This window comes from Cannabis sativa, chromosome 5 (assembly GCF_029168945.1).
Source record: "Cannabis sativa cultivar Pink pepper isolate KNU-18-1 chromosome 5, ASM2916894v1, whole genome shotgun sequence".
In the NCBI taxonomy this organism is placed as follows: domain Eukaryota; kingdom Viridiplantae; phylum Streptophyta; class Magnoliopsida; order Rosales; family Cannabaceae; genus Cannabis; species Cannabis sativa.
In genome coordinates, this window is record NC_083605.1 from 3,270,804 (window position 1) to 3,297,353 (window position 26,550).

A 26,550-nucleotide genomic window follows, 5' to 3' on the forward strand; every position below is an offset into this window, starting at 1 on the left:
CTTCCACTTCTTCTTCGATTTGGGCTTTGAAGCAGAGGCGACATTTGCTTCAGGTTTCATCGTCCCATTACCATTACCAGGATGAGGTTTACTCCCTTTCTTCTTGGGTCCTCCAATCAAATTTTCATAAGTTTGAAGGTCATTGACTAATTCATGAAAGTCAATTTCCTTCTTATTCATGACATAATTTGATGTGTATGGTAGAAATGCTGGAGTCAGGCTATTCAAGATAAGACTAACTTGAGTAGCACTGTCCATTTCAGCACCATGATCCTGGGCTTCTTGGAAATAACTGGACATGAGGAGAACATGATCGCGCACGTTTTGATGAGGTTCCATCCGTGCGTTAATGTACTTCTTAGTCGCGTCAAAGCGTGACTGAAGTGATGCCTTACCGAATAGCTCATTTAACTTCGTCATAACTTCAGCAACCTTCTCAGTTTTAGAAAACCGAGTTTTGAGGGTGTCAACCATGCTAGAAAGCATAAAGTATAGAGCTTTGTCATTTGCCTTCTGCCAACGCTCATACTTTTCTTTCACAGCTTTGGATGCATTATCCCCAGGCACTTCAGGTGACGGCTCAGTTAAAACAAACAAGGCACTTTCTCCTATGAGAGCAATATTAATGTTCTCATTCCATTTATTAAAGTTAGATCCATTCAGCTTATTTTCAGTCAACAGTGATAACATGGGATTCATTTTGACAAACAGGATACTACAAAATAATAGAAATCAACAAATAGAAATTAATAATGGTTTAACACACAAAATCAATTCAGAAATTATAAGCACATAGCAAGTAGGAATGATATGAGAAAATACTTAAAAATTCAATCCTAAATAATTTCCAAGGTTTTCAACAAACTGATATCAGTGTCCCGTTTAGGCGAGAGTCAAGGCTACCATCCATTGAATAGAGTTGTCAGCTCATCTAAAATGTTAAACATTCTAGCAACCTTTTATTCGATCAAGATCAGAATCCAGCGTTGTCCCGTTTAGGCGAGAGTCAAGGCTATTCTATCTCATGAGCTTCTACCATTGTTTCGCAATTTGCAAGTCAAATATGGTCGCCACCATTAGGGTGATCTATACCATATAAAACACTTGCAAACCACTTATCATGCGAGATTAAACGGTGCGAAATTGCTAATGAACGTTCCTCCATTAGGGAGGATTACTCACTAAAACAAACGCGGTGTAAAACCCACAATGGAGATCGAATATCTTAATAATAATAAAGCTCATTGTTTAAAATGTATTTTCTTATTATTCTAATAAATAAATCTCATTAAATTCTATTTAAGAATTAAAATTCAAAAATAAGAATTTAATATAATATTTATAAAATTATACTAGATGGTGATTGAAATAAAATTAATTATTTCCATCTTAGTAATAATCTTAAATATAAATATTAAGGAAATTAATTTAAGATGAATTAAATAAATAATTAGCAACTTAAAAATTTCCTTCGAGAATATATTTATTGGGTTTGAAAATTAAGTATAAAAAAAATACAATTTTCGAAAAATAATAAAAATAGAAAAGAAATACTTCAAGCAAAAATATCATCTATCTAGATATTCTTTTGACTAGTTAATTCAATTTCTAATAATATATATATTCTAAATTCACTTATTTTAAATTAATCTATTAAATGAAAAAATCATTGACTTGAGTTGGTCCAAGAATTAATTAAAAAAATAATTAATTTACAACTCAATCTATTTTTCAAAAAATCGAAAATATTGCATAATGCAATTTTCGAAATTGATTAATAAAATAAAGAAAAATATATATTTTGAAAATTATTTAAATTTAAGTTGAAAAATTAAATTTCAACCTAAAAATAATTTTCGATTTAATTAAGTGTCATGAAAAATCAATAAATATTTAAGTATCATGATGAAAATCAACTTAGATATTTAGATTTTTCAACTTAATTAATTGTATTAAATTCAAGAAATAAATAATTAAGTGTAGAGAAGCCTTAATTATTAATTTCTATTTAATACTAGGAAAAATATACTTAATAAAATTGTACCAAAATTAATTATTTAAATAATTAATTTCACAAAAGTATAATATTTTCCTATATAAGTATTAGAAATAATAAGTAGTCTAGAAATTACTATCTAGAAAATATCTTATTTGACTAAGTATCTTTTCAAAATTTGAAAAATATCTAATTTAAGTTATATAGAAAAAATCTAAAACTTAAATAATTTCAAATCTAGATTTAATTAAATATCACAAATTAAGTTGTAACCACTTAATTTGAAGATATCTTTTAAAGTTAATATTTGAAAAGATATTAACAAAAAAAATATCTAAGATATTCCATTTCAAGTTAATATTTGAAAAGATATTAACTTAAAAAAAATATCTTAAGAATCTTTAATAACTAATGCCTAAGATTCCTCAACTTGATTTAAAATTTAAATCAAATATTCAAATTTAAGTTAGTTAAGAAAAATCAGTTGATACAACTAATTTATAACTTAAATAGGAATATTTAATTAAATAAGCCCCAGAAAGAATCTTAGTTAGTTAAAATTCTATATTTAATTAAATACAAGAAAAATACAAATAGTTTATCTAGAAATAATATCTAAACTAAAAGTGTTTTTCTTAAAATTAACTTTAAAATATTAAAATGAAAATAAATTTTCATATATTTTAAAAGTTAATTATGTTGCTAATTCAATTTTATTAGGTCAAACTATTATAATTAACCTAGTACAATTATTCAAATCAGGCAAATGGGCCTTCACAATTGGGGTAGTTCATGTGAGGGGGTGCTGGGTTCAGTATGTCGTACCCACTTCTATGGCTCCCAACTCTCACACAAGGCCCAAAAGAGAGGAATTTAACCTTAAAATGAATAACTGTTATTAATTGAATAGGTCCAATAACTAAATGGACCTAAATAAAATCTATCATGGTGTGACATTTTATTTAGCAACAACCTATATGCATCTATATAATAAAATAAACATATAGGCTCACACAGGCACACTTTGGATGGATCCTATCATGTTGCTAGGTCATACACAGATGAAAGAAGATTGTAAAATTTACCTGTTACAAATTATTTACTTGACCAAGGGAGCCATCAGATCATTAGATCTGGCAAAAAGTAACCATGGCTATTTGCAATCAAGTAATAATAGGTTTTTAAAACTTACATACAAGCTAAAAACACATACTCCTGCAACAAGGTTAGCTGGATAGTTGGAAGTAGGATTTATTTAATTTTAAATAAATAATTTCGAAAAATAAATAATTAAATAAAATATTTTAATTAATTTCGAAAAAAAATAAAAAAAATTAATTAATTTCGAAAAAAATAAAAAAAATATTTAAAATTTCGAAAAAAAAAATTTAAAATTAAACCTACTATTTGAAAAATTAGGTTTCAACCAACCTAAATATCATTTCAAAATTTGCTAACTACTTTTAAAATTAAATGTTATTTTAAAATTAAAAATTAAATAAAAATTAGAAAAGATAAATAAAATATCTTTTCAGATTTTTAAATTTAATTTAAATAAATAAAATAACAAAATTTAAAAGTTAGCAAAATATCTTATATCTATTTAAAATTACATGATTATAAATATCTTATTTTAAATTTAAATAAGGTCAAAATATCTAAAAAGATTTAAAAAATCTTAATAGATAAGATATTTTTAAAATATCTTAAAAGATAAGATATTTTTAAATATCTTAAAAGATATTATAAATATCTTTAAAAGATATTATAAATATCTTAAAAGATAAGATATTTTTAAATATCTTAAAAGATATTATAAATATCTTAAAAGATATTTTAAATATCAAAAAATATCTGACCTTAAATTTAAAAAAAATATAATCAAATTTAAAAATAAGATAGATTTTTAAGCAAAAAGATAAATACTAGTTCTATTCAAATTCAAATTTCACTAATATCTTGAATTAAATTAAAAAAAAATTAAATTAATTCAAAATGATAATTAGAATTGAATTAGGAATAGTAATAGTATATATATAAAACCATACAAAAAATTGGAAGTTAATTCCATGAAAAGGTATGAAAAATTGAAGAAAATTGAAAAATTCGAAACTGTACGGACAGCTCTGCGATCGTGTGAAACTATCAAGACAGATTTTGTCAAATCTTCCAAAAATCATAACTAATTCAAATAAAATCCAAATTGAGTTCTGTAAAAGGCTAACTTGCTTAATTTTTTCCATACTATCCAATAAAAATAATTCCAGAACCGAAATAACAATTATTTTTCACGAAAATTTCATAATCATCAATCAATCATCAAATAACACTCAATACAACATAATACCATCCAAAGAACATACAAACAATCGTTTTAAAGTCCAAATTACATGCAAGTAAATCAATTACCATGGCTCTGAGGCCAGTTGTTGGGAATTATTTTACCAGGATCTTAGATCTACTCACAAGTATGTTTATTAACATCCTAAATATGAACTTTCTAAAACGATAAAATAAACACATATAAAGTTAAGAAAACCTTACATTGATGCAGCGGAATAAATGTCTCCTTCCACTCGGATCTCTAACCCTTGATTCCTTTACGTAGCGAGTATAATCAAGATCCGAGCCCGAATCTCCTTCTTCTTCAAGCTTTGATCCTTCACGGTCTTCCAATCTATGATTGAGTTATCGCTTCTTGTGTGTGGGCACTTACTCTTTCACTAGGGTCACGAAAAAGATGAAGGAAAAGAGGGAGAGAGGTTTCGGCCAAGGTAGAGAGTGAGGGAAGGCTCAGTTTTTCTGAAGAGAGAAATTTCTGTCAGAAAGCTAATGAAAGCATGTGTTGTGAATGAGCCATCACTTTCTATTTATAGGCAACTTACTAGGTTTAGGTTAGGATTTATTTGGCATTAAAATAATGAAAATATTAATTTGAAAAATCATATTAAGTGGCCGGCCATAGGTGTTGTCATGGGCCCCACTTAATTTTGCAATTTTATCAAATTTTATCTCTATTTTCTCAAAAATGCCAATTTTCCAATTCTAACCTTTTAAATGCCAAAACTAATTATTTAATAATTAAAATACATTATTAAATAATATTGTCATTTAATTTAATTATTAATTAGACATATAAAGTCTATTAATAAATAAATAAACCTAGAAAACTCTTTTCCTTACAATTTCACCCCTGAATAGTGAAAATTCATAAAATCAGACATAGTCTAACTTTAGAATTATAATTGATCAATCACGAATCAATTAATGAGTCTTATAAGCAGAATGTTCTCAACTAGAATGGGGACCATGGATCTATATGCTGAGCTTCCAATAAGTGAACCAAATTTACCAAGTAAATTCCTACTTATTAATTCTTCGTTGAATCCACTCTTAGAACTTAGAATTGCACTCTCAGACTTATATAGAGCATATTGTATGTTTCACGATACCAATATACTATCTCATTTAACCATTGTTATAATCTTATTGTGATTTAAAGATCCTCTATATAGATGATTTACATCGAGATGGGATTTCTTTACCGTTCTCACCCCTCAATGTATTTTGCCCCTTAAAACACTTAGCTACCTGTAAATGGTGTTTAATGATCTAATAATTAGTCAGTTAAACAAGAGCTCATCCATTTACTTCTATTTGCTAAGCTCGAAGGGAATCATCACTTAACTTCTATACACCAGTAGAAGCTATAGATTCCATATTTATGTTCAGCACTCCCACTCAATCATACTATCATGTTCCCAAAATATACGTATCACCCTGACCCAAAAGTAGGCTTAACTAATAAATCAAAGAACATGAATAGCACTCCTGAGTTGAGCCCAAGCATATCAGGATTTAGATTCTTTTCAATCTTAAGATCAACTACTGATATTGACTTGGAAAGATATGTATAACGGTAAGTTTGTAATATCTTAACTTAGTTGCAATATCGGTCCAGTCCAATGTATACTCCATACATTCGAAACTAGTATACTTTACTAATGTCCTGGAAAGAACATAACACTTACTCCAAGTGTAAGTACACATCATCGCTGATTATCACATTAGTGTAAATCCAATAACACTGATGAAACAGGGACCAAAACTTTTGATTCATATGATCACAATCACATTCCACTGTGTTGACGATACTGCAATTGTGAATAAACATATGATCTGGATTTAACTGATTTTGTGTGTATGAATGTAATAAACATATTAAACATATTAAACCATTAGCATGTAAAATTCATGCAAACATCAATCACTTCAAATTTCTTATATTGATAACTAATCAGATTGTAAAGAGTTTTATTTAGGGCATAAAACCTAACAGAAAGAGTGCCCACTTTTTGCTTTATTTGTGGTGTACTCGGACATGGTGAACGGTTTTGTCCCCGGCTATTTGATGAACCAGTTGAGAAGGTTGTGAAGCCCTATGGTCTATTCATGAAAGCTCCAGATCGACGTTCCCAGAAGCAGATAGGTGCGAGATGGCTCCGAGACAATATGGCCCGTCCGTTGCAATCGGCTGGTGGCAGCAGTTCATCGACGACAGCGAGCAGTTCCAGGGCAGAAAAATCTCCGAAAAATCAGGGTGAGGATATGGCGGATATGGAAGTTTATGTGAGTAATAATGAGGAGAGTATAGGCGTGGATCATGGGATCATGGGAGGGGATCACGGTGGAAAAGAAATCTCCACAAATTCAGGGATATTGATGAATGAGGGAGCGGGAAAGGAAAGTGGCTTTGATAAAGGAGGGTTCATTTTTACGGATCCAAAAAGAAGGAGAGTTGATGAGTTTTCTGAAGTGGGCCTTGAACACACTCAAGCTATTGGGCCGGCCCAATGTTTGGTTGATAAAAGAAGTGGTGATGTGGGTAGGGCCAATTTAATTGCAACAGAAATTAGTATGGGCCAACATATTGATGAAGGAGAGATTGGGATGGGGGATAAGTACGGTCCAGCAGCTATAAGAGAGGAAGCTGATATTTTTCAAAAAAACGAGTTAAAGGCGGGTACCAAAAATGGGACCCGCCAAGGATTATGAGTTTTTTAAGTTGGAATTGCCGGGGGCTTGGGAACCCTCGGATGGTTCAATTCTTGAAGGAAATTGTATTCCAAAAGAAGCCCAATGTGATCTTTTTGTGTGAAACTATTAGTAAGAAGGAAAAAGTTGAGTTCGTAAAAAGTAGTTTGGGTTATGAAGCTTGTTTTGTTGTTGATGCTGTCGGACATAGTGGAGGCTTGGCAATGATATGGAAGCTCCAACATGAAGGTAGACTCCTCAGTTATAGCACTAATCATATTGATATGGTTTTTCATTTGGATGGATATCCGGAATTTCGTTTTACCGGTTTCTATGGAGAGCCACAAAGAAGCCTAAGGCCGAATACTTGGGGAAGAATACGGCAACTTTCCAAGGAATCTACGTTGCCTTGGTGTCTCATGGGGGATCTTAATAATGTCTTGTCTCATGGTGATAAACGTGGGGGGCGTCCTTATCCACGGTGGCTTGTAGATGGTTTTCAAGAAGTTGTAGACGAGTGTGAGCTTCTGGATATGGATCTTGTCGGGCATCCTTTTACTTGGGAGAAGGGGAAAGGGACTCCAAATTGGATTGAAGTTAGGCTTGATCGTGCTCTAATCACTAGTGCTTGGAACACTCTTTTTTCGGCTGCTAAGCTTTTTAACATGGAAGTCTCAGCTTCAGATCACTCTCCGCTTTGGCTTGACCTTGCATTTCGAAAACCGGAGGTGTTCCTTAAAAGATTTCGGTTTGAGAATGCGTGGAGTAGGGAGCCTATGTGTAGGCAAATTGTTCATGATAGTTGGGGAATGTTTAATAATGATCCTTTGCACCAGAAAATAAAGTGTTGTAGCACTTCCCTTGCTGAATGGGGAAAAGATATAACCGGAAATTTCAAGGATCGTATTGCTCGATGTAACAAGGAGCTGAAAAAATTGAAAGGGCGGCGAGATGATACTTCGATACAGAAATATAAGGATACTCATGCACAGCTTTTTGAGATTCTTACACAGAAAGAGGTCTTTTGGAGACAACGATCAAAGCAACTTTGGTTACAAGCAGGGGACAAGAACACGAAATATTTTCATGCTTGTGCTAATACGAGAAAGAAAAATAACCAGATTGTTTCTCTCAAGAATGACAATGGTGTGTGGGTGGATTGGGATAGTGGATTGGCTACGGTAATGATTGACTATTATACAGTCCTTTTTACTGCTTCGGATATAAGCTGGGAACGAGTCACTAACTGTGTCCAAGGAAGAGTAACTACTGAGATGAATCATGATCTTATGGCTCCAATTGAAAGTGAAGAAGTGAAGAGAGCTTTGTTCCAGATGCACCCAGATAAATCTCCTGGTCCTGACGGTTTTAATCCGGGGTTCTATCAGAAGTTTTGGGACATAGTCGGTTCGGATATAGTGAAGCTGGTGCAAAACTTTTTTATGTTTGGTGAGTTTCCGACTAATCTTTATGATACCCATATTGTTCTTATTCCCAAAAAGTCTAAGCCTGAGTCTATGAATGATCTTCGGCCCATTGCTCTTTGTAATGTGATTTACAAAATAGTCTCAAAGGTGTTAGGCAATCGGTTGAAAGGTGTCCTTCATCATGTCATTTCCGAAACTCAAAGTGCTTTCATTCCTGGAAGGCTTATCACTGATAATATCTTAATTTCCTTTGAGATTATGCATTATCTGAAACGCAAGAGCTCAGGCAAGGAGGGAGTTATGGCTATCAAACTTGACATGAGCAAGGCATACGATAGGGTTGAATGGGGTTTTCTTCAGGCAATTATGAAGAAGATGGGGTTTAGTGAACAATGGATTCATTTGATTATGTGCTGTGTCCGTTCGGTATCCTACAATATCCTTTCGGGAGGAAAGGAATTGGGTCCTATTGTGCCTACACGAGGTCTAAGACAGGGTGATCCTCTATCGCCTTATCTTTTTCTCTTGTGTGCGGAGGGGTTGTCGGCACTCATTTCAGACTTTGAGAGGCGAGGAAAGCTTAGGGGTTGTAAAGTAGCTCGTGGAGCTCCTGTTATTACCCACATGTTTTTTGCTGATGATAGTTATCTGTATTGCCGGGCTACTGAGGAGGAAGCAGTTAACGTGATGGAGCTCCTACATTGTTTTCAGTTGGCCTCTGGACAACAGGTAAATTTGAATAAGTCATCTGTTTTCTTTAGTGCCAATACTGGGATGGATGTTCGTGCAAGAATTTGTTTAGTATTGAAGGTTCAAGAGGCAGGAGAAACAAGTACTTATTTGGGTCTTCCAAACATCTTGGGTAGAAATAAAAATGCTTTACTGGGGTTCTTAAAAGAGAAGATGAGGAAGAAGATTCAGAGTTGGGAAGGAAAGTTTTTGTCTAAAGCAGGCAAAGAGCTGATGATAAAAACTGTTGCTCAATCCTTGCCTAGTTATGCCATGAATGTCTTTTTGCTTCCTTTGAAGACTGTTAATGAAATGGAGCAATTGATGTGCAAATACTGGTGGAAATCCTCTTCAAAGAATAATAAAGGGATTCATTGGAAGAGTTGGGATAAGCTGACGGTTCACAAATCAAAAGGGGGAATGGGATTTAGAGATCTTCATGATTTTAATCTTTCCCTTTTGAGTAAGCAAGGGTGGCGTTTGCTTTGTAGGCCTCATACACTTGTTGGTCGTTTGTTTCAGGCACGATATTATGCGGGGAAGAATTTTTTGTGTGCAGAGTTGGGTAGTAATCCCAGTTTTGTTTGGCGTAGTATCTTTGAAACAATAGACATGGTTAAAATGGGGGCTCGCAGGCGGGTTGGAAATGGGTCTGAAATCAATATTGTTTTAGATCCTTGGCTTCCATGTGATGAAAATCCGAGAATCAGTTCGAGTCATCCTGCTCTTTTAAATCATAATGTTGATGCTCTCATGGTTACTGGATGTTTAACCTGGGATGTGGACTTGGTGCGTGATCTGTTTAATACAAGGGATGCTCAACTCATTTTGAGTATTCCCTTAAATTCAAGTCGTATTGATGATGTTTGGTTCTGGTCTTTTGAGAGCTCAGGGAATTTTTCAGTAAAAAGTATGTATCGACATTTGCAACAAAGAAAGGAAGATGATTTGCAGCTGGTGGGGTCTGATTTCTGGGGTAAGTTATGGCGACTTAAAGTTCCTCCTAAGGTGAAAGATTTATTGTGGAGAGCGGCTTCAAACTGTTTACCAACCAAATTCATGCTTCGGTATAGACATGTCAACATTGATACAATATGTCCTGTGTGTTCATCCAATAATGAAACAATATTGCATCGACTGGTGAATTGTTCCTTTGCTCGGGCTTGTTGGATCAATGCGGGAATAGAAGTTGATTTGGAATATGTTGGTACTTTCACAAGTTGGATAGAGGCTTGCTTTCAAAATTTTGAGGGGGATCAAAGGAAGCTCATTGCCATGACTTGTTGGGCTATTTGGAAGGTTAGAAATGATTGTGTTTGGAAGGATAAAAGTGCTAGTGTGGCGACTGTCACTGTCTTGGCTTCAAGTATGTTGGAACAGTGGAGTAAAGCGCAAGACAAGGAGTACGTTCCTACTGCTGCTTTTTTGACATCGGCCGATGGTGCTCTTTCTTGGCAAAAACCAGCAACAGGAGAGATCAAAATTAATACCGATGCGGCTCTTTTCTCTGACCCAAACAGGTATAGTTTTGCCTGTGTTGCTAGGGATGCTACGGGGCATGTATTGGAAGCAATTTCTAGCTGTAAAATAGGGACTGTAACTCCAGAACTAGCTGAGGCTATGGGTGTGAGGGAGGCATTGAGTTGGTTCAAAAAGAAAGGTTGGAATCGGGTTACCATTGAGTCTGATTGTCTTACGGTGATTCAAGCTTTGCGTAGTCCACTTCCTATGTTTTCATACTTTGGGGGTGTAATCTCTGATTGTAAGACATTGCTGGAAGGTGTTAGTGATGTGTCTATTTTATTTGTTAAACGATCTGCTAACGGTGTTGCTCATGCTGTTGCTCGAGCTTCATCTTTTGTCGCTGATCGTGTTTTTAGGAGTAATGATTTTACTCCTGATGTTCGTGATGTAATCATGAAAGAAGTTTATTAATAAAGCTTCCTTTATTTTCAAAAAAAAAAATATATGATTTTATGTAAATTCAAAATTAAAAAATATATAATTAAAATTTTAAATGGACATAAAATAAAAAGTAATTGTTATACCTATTGTTTAGACTATTTAATGAAAAAATTGAATTGACACGTGGCATAAATAATAAATTCTCACAATAAATACATTGTGGGACAGGTCAAAAAAAACTCAGGACTCAACCTGTGAGGTGATCTCATCTAAATAAAGATCACAAGGTTCATGAAGTGGGGTATCTCAGCATTGTCGGGATGTTATTTCGATAAACATTCAACATCTCGCAACAAAGATCTTGTAGCTAGCTTCTTGTAATATACTCAATCAGTGATGAATGTTAGGTTATTTTTAGTATTATTTTTAAGTTAATTTTTAGTGTGTTTTTAATTTAGTTCTACTCTTGTTTGGAGCAATTTTACGTTTTTTATCTTTTATTTTGCAGATTTAAAATAGAAGAAGATTAGAAAATATCAAAGGAATAAGATGGAAAAAGATAAAAAGATCTCAGAAAAAGATAATCTATAAAATAGAAAAAATTGTGCAAAAAATAAAGTTGAAACTTCAAACCTGAATGTGACTATATTCTGATTATATTTTGGAAAAAGTCAAAACATAAAAATTCTATATCTCTCTTTTATGTTTCTAGAACATCTTGAATCGTCTAATTCTAAGCAATATCGAGAGAGTTATGGCTAAAATACGATCAGTCAACGTAGCAGAAAACTCACTGTCCAAATAAAGGGGGCGCTTTAGATTTTGGAAAAAGTCAAAACATAAAAGTTCTAGATCTCTCTTTCATGTTTTCGGAACATCTTGAATCGTCCAATTCTAAGCAATATCGAGAGATTTATGGCCAAAATACGATCAGTCGACGTAGCAGAAAACTCACTGCCCAAATAAAGGGGGCGCGCCTATGGAAATCATGGGCCGCGGCCCACCCCTTCTAATCCTAAGCAAAATAGTTTTTTTAGCGTTTTTTATCTTTTTTTTTACCATTTTTTGGCTATATAAGAAGTGGACTTCAATAGTTTTTAACAAGCAATCAAGGAGGACGAAAATTAGAGATAAAAATCAATCGCAAAGGCTTTTTCAACGGTGTTTTCAGCATTCTTTTCTTCTCTATTCTCTTCTTTTTTAAAAAATTAATATGTGTGAATTTGCTACAATGAATATGAGTAGATAAACACTTAATTAGGATTTAGATGGAGATTGTTTGATATTGTTTTATGGTTTTAATATGATTTATTTTCCATCAGTTTCAATGTATTCTATTTCATTCGTACTTAATTACTTTTAATTGTCTGATCACCAATTCACTGTCTATGATTTTGATGTGAGATCTGAGAAGTGAGTGTCAATTATGCTATACTGAAGTAAAACTGAATTTCTATATAGGACGAGAGTACTTGTATGGTATAGATAGCTTATAGGGTTTCTGTGTTTAATGCCTGTTGCATGTTTAATTTATCACGGGAGTAGAAAATTTGCATGTAATTGAGATTTATAAATCTGAGAAGACTATAAATTACCTTAGTAAACTTGTAATTGCATAAAAATTGGTAACAGGAAGATAATCATATTAGGCCATAATCAATAGATACAATTGAAATCGAAGCCCTTACTTTAATCATTATTAATTTCTCTTTTGAATTATTTGCTTTTTAATTTCACGGTCTCTTTAGTGTTCTTAAATTTAATTTTCTCTTAATTTTAAATTCACCAAATAGAAGTAAAGATTTAATTTTAAAGTACTTAACTACAATCCTTATGGGATCGACCTCACTCCTGGTGAGTCGCTTACTTGTTACGATACGTACACTTGCGTGTGCAAATTACCACAATAATGAATCATCTCGTAATACACATCAGTGATGAATCACCTAATAATAATACATAGCCAGTGATGAATCACCTTGTAATACATATGCAGCAATGTATTGCCTCGTATTACACAGCAGTAGTGCACCTGCTCTCAAATAACATGATGTGACCAAGTCAAATACCACTTCAAAGACTACTTTTTTGTATTTTAAATATAAAGCAGTTATTTATACTAGCTAGTTGTAACGCCCCGATTTCCCGAGACGTCACACTAGCTAGTCCGTTTAAAACCATTTAAGATAAAGACAATAAAAGACTTCTTTAATGAAAAATAACTAAGCATGAGATCTCATTATTTTTAAAACAAAACATTTATTTATTCATAACCTTAAAATATAAAGCTTTACAAAAATTATTTAAATCATAATCTTTAATGAAATATTTTTAAACCAAAAGTACATCGTGACAATCCCCTAACATATAATCCATGCCTCAAGCTCGCCATCCTCACTGTTTAGTTTTGTCATTACCTGCACACAGAGTACCCGTGAGCTAACGCCCAGTAAGAAGAGCTATGTAGGACATAACTTCCCCAACTAGATCACATAGTCATAAACATAAAAATATCACAACATTAAATCAATTCATACGTACCATGCTGGCATACATATATCAACATATCATATCACATATTATTCTCACATACAACATAACATCATATCACAGTGTAATCTTAACGCATGCTATACTCACACACATAACACATAGTATCTTATCGCACATTGTCCTCACATACGATAATCTACTCCCACTCATGTTGATCAGACATGAAGTGTAACTTGCCCTGCCTTGTGCTGTTCTCACACTCGGCATCCAATAGGGCAATCCCTTATCACAAGTTGTACTCACCCATGATAAGATAACCTGCAAGTAAACTCATACAAGCAGTCAAAATATATCCTGCAGTGCTATGCTCACACCAGCAGCAGAAAACCTATCCTATAAGTGCTATTCTCACACAAACAGTCAGAAGCCTTATCACTATCACATACTAACAATACTAACATACACAACAATTCATAGTACAAAATCTCATAAACACATGAACATCAAACCCACAATAAAGTCGTATGTTTTCAACATACACCCTGTGCACAGATGTCCACTCTTCTTACCTCAGTTGTTGAGAACACATTTTTGCTACTTCAAGCACCTCAATGAATTTTCTCGTTGAGAATAAGATCCTAAACATTCATTAACACAACAATACACTCAAAATACATTCAAGGATGAATCTTTGTACTCATACATAAACTTACGTAAAAATACGTAACACATAAATTAATTTTACTTGCATGACAGACCAAACACAATCATTTACCACTATAAGTCACACCAACACATTGCATGTACCCATATGAATATTTTTAACGTAAAACATGAACTCATACAAATACTTTTTACGTGAAATTTTACTAAAATACTATTTATTAACAAAATATACAATTATGTAATTATTTATCAAAATCAGAAGCTAGCATATTTCTTAACCATTTATACAGATCATAAAACATATTCAATCTGCTTAGAAATATGTGTGGAATACTATTCATGATTATGTATAAATTTATTGTTAAAAATAAATAAAATCCTAAATAATTAACCAAAAATAGAAAAACATCTCAACATAGTCTCAAATTAATTCCAGACACTAATTATATCTTAGCATTATATTGAAGGTTACCCAAACAATAAACACAACTTTTTTCACTATTTATTCCATTTAAAATCCAATTAAATAGTTAATTAGTCACAAATAATTATAATAAATACCTACATCAACCAATAAATTATAAAACCCTTTTTATTTATAGTTAGTAAATAGCATTACAAAAATACATTTAACTATTTTTCATAATTATTTTAAGTATTAACTAAATAAATTCATGAAAAATACAAAAAATGATTGAAAACCAAATCTAACCAATCTAACTCAGTTTATAGTCTGTACTAAGCCCTAAATAATTAACTTTCAATTTTCTAAATAGTCTAGGTATTTTTCATAATTAAATTTATAAATAACACAAATAATTCATGAAAAATACAAAATTGACTAAAATTCAAATCTATCAATTTTGTAACAGTTTATAATCCATAACCAATCATAGAAAATAAACTTAGATTTTTCTGAACAACAAACTTGAACATGAATAATGATGGATTTCGAAACCTACAATCTTAGCGTGTTTGGTCACGACCATTAGCTTCCTTAGATCGTGCAGAAGCTATTTAAAGTGATCAAACAAACCCAGAAACTCTCTAAGAGTTTCAAAATAAAAATCTCTCTTTCTCTCTCTAAGTTTCACATGAGACTATCGGTCCCTCTCTCTCTGCACACAGCCTCCTCTCTTCAACTTCTTTATGCGTTTTTAAACCCTAAAAATATCTCATAAGCACCCTATATATACTCCCAAACTCTAATCTTAACCCTAGATCAACAACTTAAAAAAATAATAATAATAATAATCTAAATAATATGCTACAATATATTTACTCATATTAATATTATTAATATACCTATAATACTATTCACTTATAATTAAATATTAAATTATCTCCAATAATTTAATTATTTATCTAACATTATACACACTCTCAAAATAAAATAAAAAAAAATTATTGTCACTAAACAAAAATCTCGTACTCCACTAAACTCATAAATATTTAAAATGATAAATTATCTCCATTAGGCAACAAAATAAACTCAGTATTAAAAAAATAATTACCCTTCAAGAAAAGCGGATATTACAGCAGTAACCACCCATCAATTGTATAACTTTTCACTAAGATAAGATTGAGTAACCACCACCCTATTCCTATAAATAGGGATTCACTCAAAGGGAAAAGGAGGAGGCAATTCTGATTGACAGAAACTTTGCCAAATTGTAAACACATCCAAAACTCAAAAATAATATAGACTCGTGGAGTATGTATATCTTAACTACAAAACTACGTAAAAATATCTAGTGTTCATTTGTTATTTTAGTCTCTTCTTTTCTTGAATTTATTCTTGAATCAATAATCTTCTTAGATTAAGTTGACGAAAAATTGCGTCAACAGTTTGGTGTTTTCATTGAGAGAACGAAATTTCAAGAGATTCAAGAGGAAGAGATTCAGATTCGTCATCTTCACAATCTCAACTATGAAATTGGTTAAAATTGAGAGTCTAGTAGAATCTTCTTCTACTAATCATCGTCAAAGCATGCAGGAAGTAATTTTAAAATTCTTGCCTATTTTACATAATATTATAATTATATATGTGAAGTATATATAAGTCTTTTAGCCACCAAAAGGACATATACAGAATATATACATATATTCATATATATATGAGAGAAAGACTATATATACATATATTCATATATATATACATATTCATATATATACAGAATGAATACATATATTAATGTTTATGAGAGAAATGTTGAATGGTGACAACGTTCAAGATATTTTATTTGCATAAATAATAAAAAGTGCTTGGGTTGTTCACTTATTGACTACTCAAGTGGTTGTCAAAGGATTTATATATATAATTCCCAAAGTGATGAGAGAAAATCTTGTTCGCTCATAGCTCTAAAATACAATATGCTCGTAGATAACTATGATCACAGATAAATCTGCTCGTAGATAATTGTGCTCATAGATAACTATGATCACAGATAAATTTACTCATAGATAAGTCTGCTCGTAGATAACTGTGCTCGTAGATAACTATGATCATAGATAAATCTGCTCGTAGATAAGTTTGCTCATAGATAATTGTGCTCGTAGATAACTATGCTTGTAGATAACTATGATCACAGATAAGTTTACTCGTAGATAACTGTGCTCGTGGATAAATGTGCTCGTAGATAATTATGCTCGTAGATAACTATGATCATAAATAAATTTTCTTGTAGATAACTATGCTCGTAGATAACTATGATCACAGATAAATCTACTCATAGATAATTGTGCTCGTAGATAACTATGATCACAGATAAATCTGCTCGTAGATTATTGTGATCAGAGATAAATCTACTCGTAGATAACTGTGCTTGTAGATAAATCTGCTCATAGATAAAGATGACTCAATCTGCTTGAAGATGACCTAATTTGTTTACTCATAGAAAAGATGGAGACACTTTATAGTGAACAACTCACAAAGTTGAACCTCAGCAGGTAGAATTTTTCTTCGCAAGGGGGCATGCCCAAATATCACTAATTAAAGTGGTTGCAATTGAAGAAGTAAACCTTCTAATCTAGTCACAACCAGAAAAAGAAAATAACTTCGAATTTTATTATATACATGGATTGAATTGAAAACTTCTAATCTGGTCGCAACCAGAAAAAGAAGATAACTTCGAATTTTATTAAACATGGATTGAAGAAAAAAAACTTCTAAAATGGTCGCAACTAGAAAAAGAAGATAACTTTGAATTTTATTATAGATATGGAAAAATTATATCATGATGAAATTTTTCACATAAAACTTTGAAAATATGTATAAACTAATATCTAATCAACCTGATCTAGAACAGAAAAGGTTAAACTAGTTACATATAAAAGAAAAATTTACAAAATGTGAAAGTTAAACGAGCATATGTATTACAATTACTTATTAATTAATTTTCAGTAATACTTTGAGCTCATTATGCTTAAAAGTTTAAAGAAGCATATCTAGTCGTAGTACATACTCCCATACTTATAGAGTTATAGTCGTATAGTACGTACTCCCAATGCTTCTGGTTGTAGTACATACCCACATGCATTTGGTCGTAGTACATACTCCCATACATCTGGTCATAGTACATACTCTCATGCATCTGGTCGTAGTACATACTCTCATGCATCTTGTTGTAGTACATACTCTCATGCATCTAGTCGTAGTACACACTCCCAATGCATCTGGTCATCGTACATACTTCCATGCTTATGGAGTTATGGTTGTAGTACATACTCCCCATGCTTTTGGTCATAGTACATACTCCCAATGCATCTGGTCGTATTACATACTCCCAATGTATTTGGTCGTAGTACATACTCCCATGCATCTGGTCATAGTACATACTCTCATGTATCTGGTCATAGTACACACTCACATGCATCTGGTCGCAGTACACTCTCCCATGCATCTAGTCGTAGTACATACTTACATGCTTCAGGTCGTAGCACCTACTCTGCCATGCATAGATCATGAGAAATACAAACGAGCTGCTTGGAGTGGTGTCAAAAATAATGGGAAGACAATGTATAATAAGTCAGCTTTGTGTAAAACCAAAAAAAAACTAACTTAGGGGACAATTGTTCTACCCATTTTTTATACTATTTAATGAAAAAGTCTAATTGAATGCCACGTGGCATAAATAATAAATTTTCACAATAAATACATTGTGGGACAGGTCAAAAAAAACTCAAGACTCAACCAGTGAGGTGATCTCATCTAAATAAAGATTACAAGGTTCATGAAGTGAGGTATTTCAGTATTTTTAGGATGTTATTTCGATAAACATTTAACATCTCGCAACAAAGATCTTGTAGCTGCTCGTAATACTGAGTTAGTGATGAATCACCTCGTAATACATAGCAATGATGAATCACCTCGTAATACATAACCAGTGATGAATCACCTCGTAATACACATGTAGCAATGTATTGCCTCGTATTACACAGCAACAGTGCACCTACTCTCAAATAATATGATGTGACCAAGTCAACTACCACTTCAAAGACTCCTTTTTTGTATTTTAAATATAAAGCAGTTATTTAAACTTATCTAAATATCCTGTTAATTATATGTGAGACGTGAGCAGTAACCACCCATCAATTGTATAATTTTTCACTAAGATAAGATTGAGTAACCACTATCTTATTCCTATAAATAGGGGTTCATTCAAAGGGTAAAGGTGGAGAAAATTATGATTGAGAGAAATTTTGCCAAATTGTAAACACATCTAAAACTCAAAAATAATATAAACTCGTGGAGTATGTAGAATTTAACTACAAAACTATGTAAAAATATATGGTGCTCATTTATTATTTTTGTCTCTTCTTTTCCTGATTTTATTCTTGAATTAATAATCTTCTTAGATTAAGTTGACGAAAAATCGTGTCAACAGTAGTAATAAAAAATTAATAATTATTATTTACGTTGTAGTTTTGAATAATTAATATGAATTATTGGATTAAATTTCAGGCTATAAATTATTATCCTTATTGATAGGTAAAATATCTAATTTCTACTGTAATAGCACTCATAAATATATAATTTAAAAATACACATAACAAAACTAAAAATTAAAAATATAACTAATTATACAAAACTCTAAGTAATGTTTATGTGTAGCTAAATCTAACTTGTTGTTTGTACAGTTTTGAGTTTGAAATATGAACTTAAAAAAAATGTCATGAATTGCCACTTAAAATAGTGTAATAATTGATTATACAATTAATTGTTTGTCTCGATCTCAAGCTAGGGTAATAATTGATGGTTTGGTGTAACATTAAACTGAATTGATTCGATTCTAAAGAAAAAAAAAAAAAAAACCTAATTATACACATGGGATATTAATTAGGTTTGGTTTTGTGTAATGTAAAAACTAATTAAAATAAGAGAATTAATTGCTAAAAGGCATTAGTGGTGCCTAGCACTATTCTCAGTGTCATACCGCTATTGATGTAATTAAGTATATATCGGGTCTCATATAATTTAAAAAAATAGTTCTTAAGAAATATCGCTAACCAATCGTGGAACGTCACCTATTAAAAATTGCCGTAAACTACTGGTTCTCAATCGCAATGCGCTCTTAAAATAATTTTTAATTTGGTGACTTAATTAATTAAGGGAAAGAAAACATTTTTTTATTTTATTTTTTCATTTCATTACATTTTCACTTTCTTAAATTTTCTGATGAAACTTTGAGAGAAAGTAATCTACAGTGTTAAACTTTATTAGTAATAATTAGCTATCATTATAGGTATCTACATAAATAATCTTTATATAAAAATAAATGTCGGACTAAATTAATTGTATATTTTAATTTATATAACTAAATAGTGGGATTGAAAAAAGAAAAAGAAAATCTCAACACCCAAAAGTATCAATTTTAAAAGAAATGATATAGTAAGAATAAGAACTCCCTAATAACTTTTTCAAAAAATATTTATGTAAAGTTGTTTAAGACATTGATTTACTATCTCGAGATCTAAAAAGAAAAAAAATATTAATTTTTAAAAATATTTTATCTTGTAAATAAGTAATCTCATGATACATAGTAGATAAGGATGATGAAGGATATTATTATTATTATTATTATTATTATTATTATTATTATTATTATTATATAAAAGTATATTTTTTTAATATGGCTCAAACATAATTAAAAAGTGTATAACTAATTATAATTGTTTATCAAGTTTTTTGGCAACTAAGAAAATAAGTAAAGTTTTGGAGCTAAAAAAATAAAACAAAAATATATATAGATTATGATTTTTATGTAGTTGGTGTGTTAACAAGTCTTAATCCACGAATCACTTGACAAAGTTTATAAAGTTTTCTCTCTAAAATTTGGCAATGTATACACTTAATACCCATGATCTTATTTATTGGTAGCCATGAAGAGTTTAGTTAGTCTAATTACTAATGGAAGAAAATACAATGAGAGATGACTATAGGCATTAAATGTTGTCATATGGTCTATTTGAGAGGGTAATGGTTGTTCGGGAGTTTAGTTGTTGTCTGGGAGGATGTTGTCGGGGAGGATAGTTGCTGCTCAGGAAGATAATGGTCGTTTGGGAGGATAGTTGTTGTCCGGGAGGATAGTTGTTGTTTGGGAGCAAAGGGTGTCGAGTCGGGTCCTTGTTACACTTGGACCCTTATCAAAGCTTCGACCTAGGCTGACCCTAATTATGGCCCTCTTTTAGGGTGGCATGTGTGCTTGTTTGATAAAAATAGAGACAACAATAATTTAGAACACACTACTACAAAACAAAATTTTAGAGGCGCTTTTTTTAGCGTAATAATAATTAACCGACGCTATAGGATTGGAAATTTTTAGAAGAAAATTTTACGCCACTTATGGCGTCGGTTATTTCCAAATAACTGACGCCAAAAAGGGTTTATAACCCTAGCCCAGCCATTCGTCTTCCTCATTCGATCAGCCAACCCAAAAACCCCCCTAAACCAGAGAAACCTCAAACCCTCTCCACCAACCACCACAGAAAACCACTCCCATTTCACCTTTTTTTACCATTTTAGCTCATTTTGTTTCTAAATCTTCTATTTTTCATACCTAAAACTATATACCTGAAAAGATCATATTTTTCCTCATTTTTTAGGGTAAACCGAAGGTAGAGGTAGTGGTTGTGGTGGTTATACTTCCGGCCACCGTTTTTAGTGGAGAAAACATTGTATCTCAACATTTATTAAGGTATAAATCTAATTTCTACAAATTTTAGTAATGTACATTGCTTTATTTTTTATTTTATAAATTTTTTTAGAGTTTTTCTATATTATTAAATATGTATTGTGTTGTATTGAATATATATTGTGTCTATATATATTGTGAATGAGAAATGTGATATAGGAGAGTATTTTATATATTGTATATGTATATATTGAGTATTTTAAACTAATAGTTTTGTTAAATATTGTGAATGAGAATGAGATAGGAGAGTATTAAAATAAAAGTTTAGAACTCATGACCCAAACCACATTACAGCAACCTTCCTTGATTTTTATAAAAGGCTGCTTGGCTCAAAAGTGGACAATAGAAGGAAGGTTCATCCTGGGGTGCTTGCAAAAGGTTCCAAATTATCTGAGGAGCAGAAAAACATGTTGCTTCAGGAATTCTCTAAAGAGGAAGTGAAGGCGGTCATCTTTAGTATTCCTGGAAATAAATCTCCTGGACCGGATGGTTTCTCGAGCTTTTTTTATCAAGATAATTGGGACTACATTGGAGAGGAGGTTTCTAATGCTGTTCTATCCTTCTTGAAGTCAGGTAATATTTTAAAAGAGATAAATTCTACAATTATTACCTTGATTCCCAAGATAAAATGCCCAAATACAGTTAAAGATTTTAGACCAATAGCTTGTTGTAATGTTATTTATAAAATTGCAACTAAGCTCTTGAGTACTAGAATTCGGAATATCTTACCTCAAATAATCTCTCCTTCTCAAGGGGGTTTTATTAAAGGAAGATATATTGGGCATAATATCATGATTTGTCAGGACTTGGTTAGACATTATGGAAGGAAGGAAAATAAACCAAGTTGTATGATAAAATTAGACCTCCAAAAGGCTTATGATACTGTTGAATGGGATTTTCTTGAAGAGATGCTTGTTGGACTTGATTTTCCCATGTCATTTGTTCAGCTCATTATGAATTGTGTTAGAACTCCTAAATTCTCTGTTATGTTCAATGGATCTTTGCATGGATTCTTTGAATCTAAGAGAGGACTTAGACAAGGGGATCCTATGTCACCTCTTTTGTTTGTTCTAGGTATGAAATATTTGTCTAGATTGATGAAGAAAATTGGGGAGAAGGCTGATTTTAAATTTCATAATGGCTGCTCAAATATCAAGCTTAATCACCTTGCTTTTGCGGACGATGTGCTCTTATTCTGTAATGGAGATATGAGGAGTATCACCTATATGCTACTGGCCCTGAAGCTGTTTTCAAGAACTTCTGGTTTATGCCTGAATGCCTCCAAAACTGCTTGCTATTGTAGTAATATGTCTCAAAGAGAGGTCCAACAGCTGCTGGCTCTCTCTGGATTCCAACAATAGGTATTGCCTTTCACTTATTTGGGGATCCCAATCTCTTCTAAAAAGATATATGGAAAGGACTGTGAATTCCTTGCTGAAAAGATGACAGCTAGAATTAAGAGTTGGAGTTCGAGAAATTTGTCTTTTGCAGGGAGAATATATAACTCTAATCAACTCGGTGCTCATTGACATTCAAGCGTATTGGAGTCAAATGATGATTCTACCTAAGAAGATCCTGAAAAACATTGAGGCTATCTGTAGAGCATTTCTTTGGAAAGGCCAAGCTACTTTGTAAGGAGGTGGTGCAGTAACTTGGGAAAATGTTTGTCTCTCAAAAAAGGATGGGGGCTTAGGTATTAAAAGACTTGAAGAGTGGAATAGGGCTGCTATGTGTAAGTATATTTGGGCTATTGCAAATCAGCAAGAAAGTTTGTGGTTGAGATGGGTGCATAGTGTATATATCAAAAGAGATTCTTGGTGGAGTTACAAAGCTTCTATCCATTCGAGCTGGTATTGGAGGAAGCTTGCAGCTGTTAAGGAACCTCTGAAAACCATCCAGAATCCGATTGAATTCCAAGAGAAAAAATATGTGATTGCTGAAGGTTATGACTTACTCAAGCCAAATCATGATAAAGTAGCTTGGAGCCGAGAGGTTTGGGCAAGACTAAACATCCCCAAACATAGTGTGATACTTTGGTTGGCCATGTTGAATAGATTAAAGACAAAGGAAAGGCTTGTCAAGTTTGGAATTCAAATTGAAAGTAGGTGTCGATTATGCAATGCTCATTCAGAGAACACACAACACCTATTTTTCAACTGCTCCTTTGCTGAAAAGTGCTTACAAGCAGCCAAAAATTGGCTGGTGTGGGGCACGGCTGCTAATGAGCTTCCCTTGATCTTGAGATGGATTAGGAAAGCTAAAATAAGTAAGTTTAGAAAGAATGTATTGGCAGCTGTAATTGTAGGTCTGGTGTACAGCATTTGGGAGGCTAGAAACAAGCTTGAATGGCAAAATGAGCAGCCGAAGAGTGATGGAGGTTGTTCGGTGGAGAATCAAAACTCGGGTGACTATGTTTTTGCCTAAGAAATTGAGTTGTATAGATAGGGATTGGTTTTATGGATTGTAATAATGTAAATACAATATTTGCATAGATTAAAAATCATTGAGGCTCTTTTTTTGGAGTGCTCTTAGGTTGTAAAGTGGTTTGTGCAATATAACTTTCTGATTCATCAAAAAAAAAAGTTTAGAAATTAATTTCTAAAAAATTAATTTAGAAACAAAAGTTTAGAAACTAACTCTATTTTGTATCAATTTTTTTTCTATTTTCAATTTTATTCATGTGTTTTTATTTTATTTTTTTTTAGTAGCTAGTAAATAGTTAGTTACAACTACTTAACAAGTTGAGCATGGAGATGGGAGCCACTGGTCTGGTTGTGCTTGCCGGTGAGCTTGGTTTCAGGCTCCATTTGCACCATCAACGCCGGTGAGCTCGGGTCATTGGGCGATAGAGAGAGAGAGAGAGAGAGAGAGAGAGAGAGAGAGAGAGAGAGAGAGAGAGATGCAGCAGTAGATGGATAATGAAATACTAACTCTAAATTTGATGTACATCTAGTTATCCATCGACCGATAATAAAATATTATAACTTATTATTGAATTTGAATTTGATGAGGCAAAGAGATAAAGCAAAGAGATTGAGAGAGAGATGCGGTAGTAGAGAGATATTGAGAGAGAGAGGCATAAAATTAGGGTTAGAATGGAATTTGATTTAAAAAAAATATATATAACTAAATTTTAAATAATTCTCCAATAATATTTTAGGACCTCAAATAATTGTCCAATAGTCTCTATTAATTTTTCTCTTTTACAATAATTTTTTTAATTTCTAAAATTATTCTCTAATTTAAAATATATAAATTCCTAATTTCTCAATTTTATAAATTATCAAATTATAAATTTGTTAAGCAAAAAAAAAATTATTTTTAAATTTGAAATATTTTTTGGTATTTCATTTTATTAAATATAAATTTCTTCTTATGAAGAAAAAGAAAAGTACAATGGTTTTTCTTTTTTATTTTTTTTTAAATTTGAAACTTTTTTTAAGTATTTTCTTTTATTAAATTCAAATTTTTTTTATTAAGCAAAAAAAAATTACAATTTTTTTTAATTACTTAAAGTAATTTTAGAATAATATTGATGTAATATAGATATTGTTGAGTGCTAAGGATAGATATAGTTAGCTAAAAAAAGAAATACAAAAAATGATTTATTTGAACTTGTGACTAAAAGCATAGATTGATAAGTCTTTACCAATATACTAAAACATAATCTGTATATAAATTAGCTATTATAATTTTATTTAAATATTAGAAAAAATATAAAAAGAAATTAGTATTGCACATTTTATTGTAGTAGAATTAACACTAAAGCAGAAAGTAAGCAAAATTAAATGTTTTTATTTTTTTATTAGCACTCAATTGTGAAAAAAAAAAAAAACCCCTCAAAGATAAAGAACAAAATTACTTAACCAAATTTTATCCTATTCAACCCACACTTTTATTTATGTAATTTACAATTTTTAAATATAAGGTAACAATGAACATGAAAATACAGAATCCCCAAATATATTTTTTCAACAAAATAGAGAGCATGATGAGTATATTCCCTATAAAACTTTCTCTTTTAAACACATGTATATTATTGCATATATTGTATTTTATTATTGCTTTTATAATTGCAAATATATATCCCAAAATTTAAAAAGACATTAAGAAAGAATTTTCATTTTTTATTAAATATTTTTGGTGTGGAATTTTGACATTATATGTACAATATTGAAAATTCTTTTATATACATTATTCCTTGAATTAAGGGGAAAGAACAAAAAAAGAACAATAAAGATACATTTTTTTTATACAATTTCATTTTTGCTTATTCCCCCAATTATTTTCACAAATACAAATTTTTTGTGATCATCATCAAATTCTGAATTCAACCACATCACCATCTTTTAGCTTAGTATTAGGCAACACTAATTGGCCATTAACTAAAGCCAATTTTCCCTCGAGTCCGACTCGCCTAGCAGCATCGGCCGCGGTGCTACCAGTACTCAGTCTCATTATCTCGCCGTGGGGCCAACAAACAATCACCACCTCCCCAAGAACAACCGAGCCGTAAGACTTTCCTCTTGGCTTATCTTGTCCGAAACTTGCTTCGGTGTGTAGTTGCTCTTCCCACCGCAACATTGTCCTTAACAGACGTACCTATAAGAATTTAAGGCTAACATTGATGATTTCGAACACTAATCATGTAAAATTATCATGAACAAATTTTAATGCCAGTAATGATCAACAACTTGGTCTAGATTGGTAAATCTCATCGGTTCTATTCCCGATTCATAACTAAAAAGTTTTTCTGGTCCTTTTCTAATCGGCGCTCACACTTGATATTATAAGAAATGCCCAGAAAAAAATCATATTCGTTGTTAGACAAACCTTGTTATTTATGCTAGTCTCCATGGAGCTCCATGTCACAGCATTTAAACTCGGCCTCGATGTATAATAATCGAGCTGTTTACCATCGAAGACATCGGACACAACAGCCCAGTAGTCAGACTCTTCATCGTCCGTCAAATCAATGACCTGTAAAAAGGTCGGCAGCAAGCGTCCAAATTGATCTTGCTGCACGGGAAAGACAATATTTTGATCACTTTTCACCGACAAAAATTAATAGCTGTTTCGTTTTCTGAGAATATGACATGATAGAACA

General features: G+C 31.9%; 1 protein-coding gene across 3 annotated transcripts in view; it reads right to left on the reverse strand.

The window, feature by feature from the left end:
• The window catches only part of LOC115716364 (uncharacterized), an 84,345-nt gene that overhangs the window by 51,901 nt on the left and 5,894 nt on the right, over positions 1 to 26,550 (reverse strand). For 2 of the 3 annotated variants that reach the window (XM_030645143.2, XM_030645144.2), the window contains exons 17-18: positions 26,277 to 26,462; positions 25,550 to 26,045 (exon numbers count right to left, since the gene is read on the reverse strand). The exons of the other annotated variant lie outside the window; for it this stretch is intronic. In XM_030645143.2, the coding sequence (XP_030501003.2) occupies positions 25,761 to 26,045; positions 26,277 to 26,462 (471 nt within the window). In that variant the 3' untranslated portion in view covers positions 25,550 to 25,760. Of the gene's footprint in view, positions 1 to 25,549; positions 26,046 to 26,276; positions 26,463 to 26,550 lie in introns of those variants that run through there. 3 annotated transcript variants of the gene reach the window in all.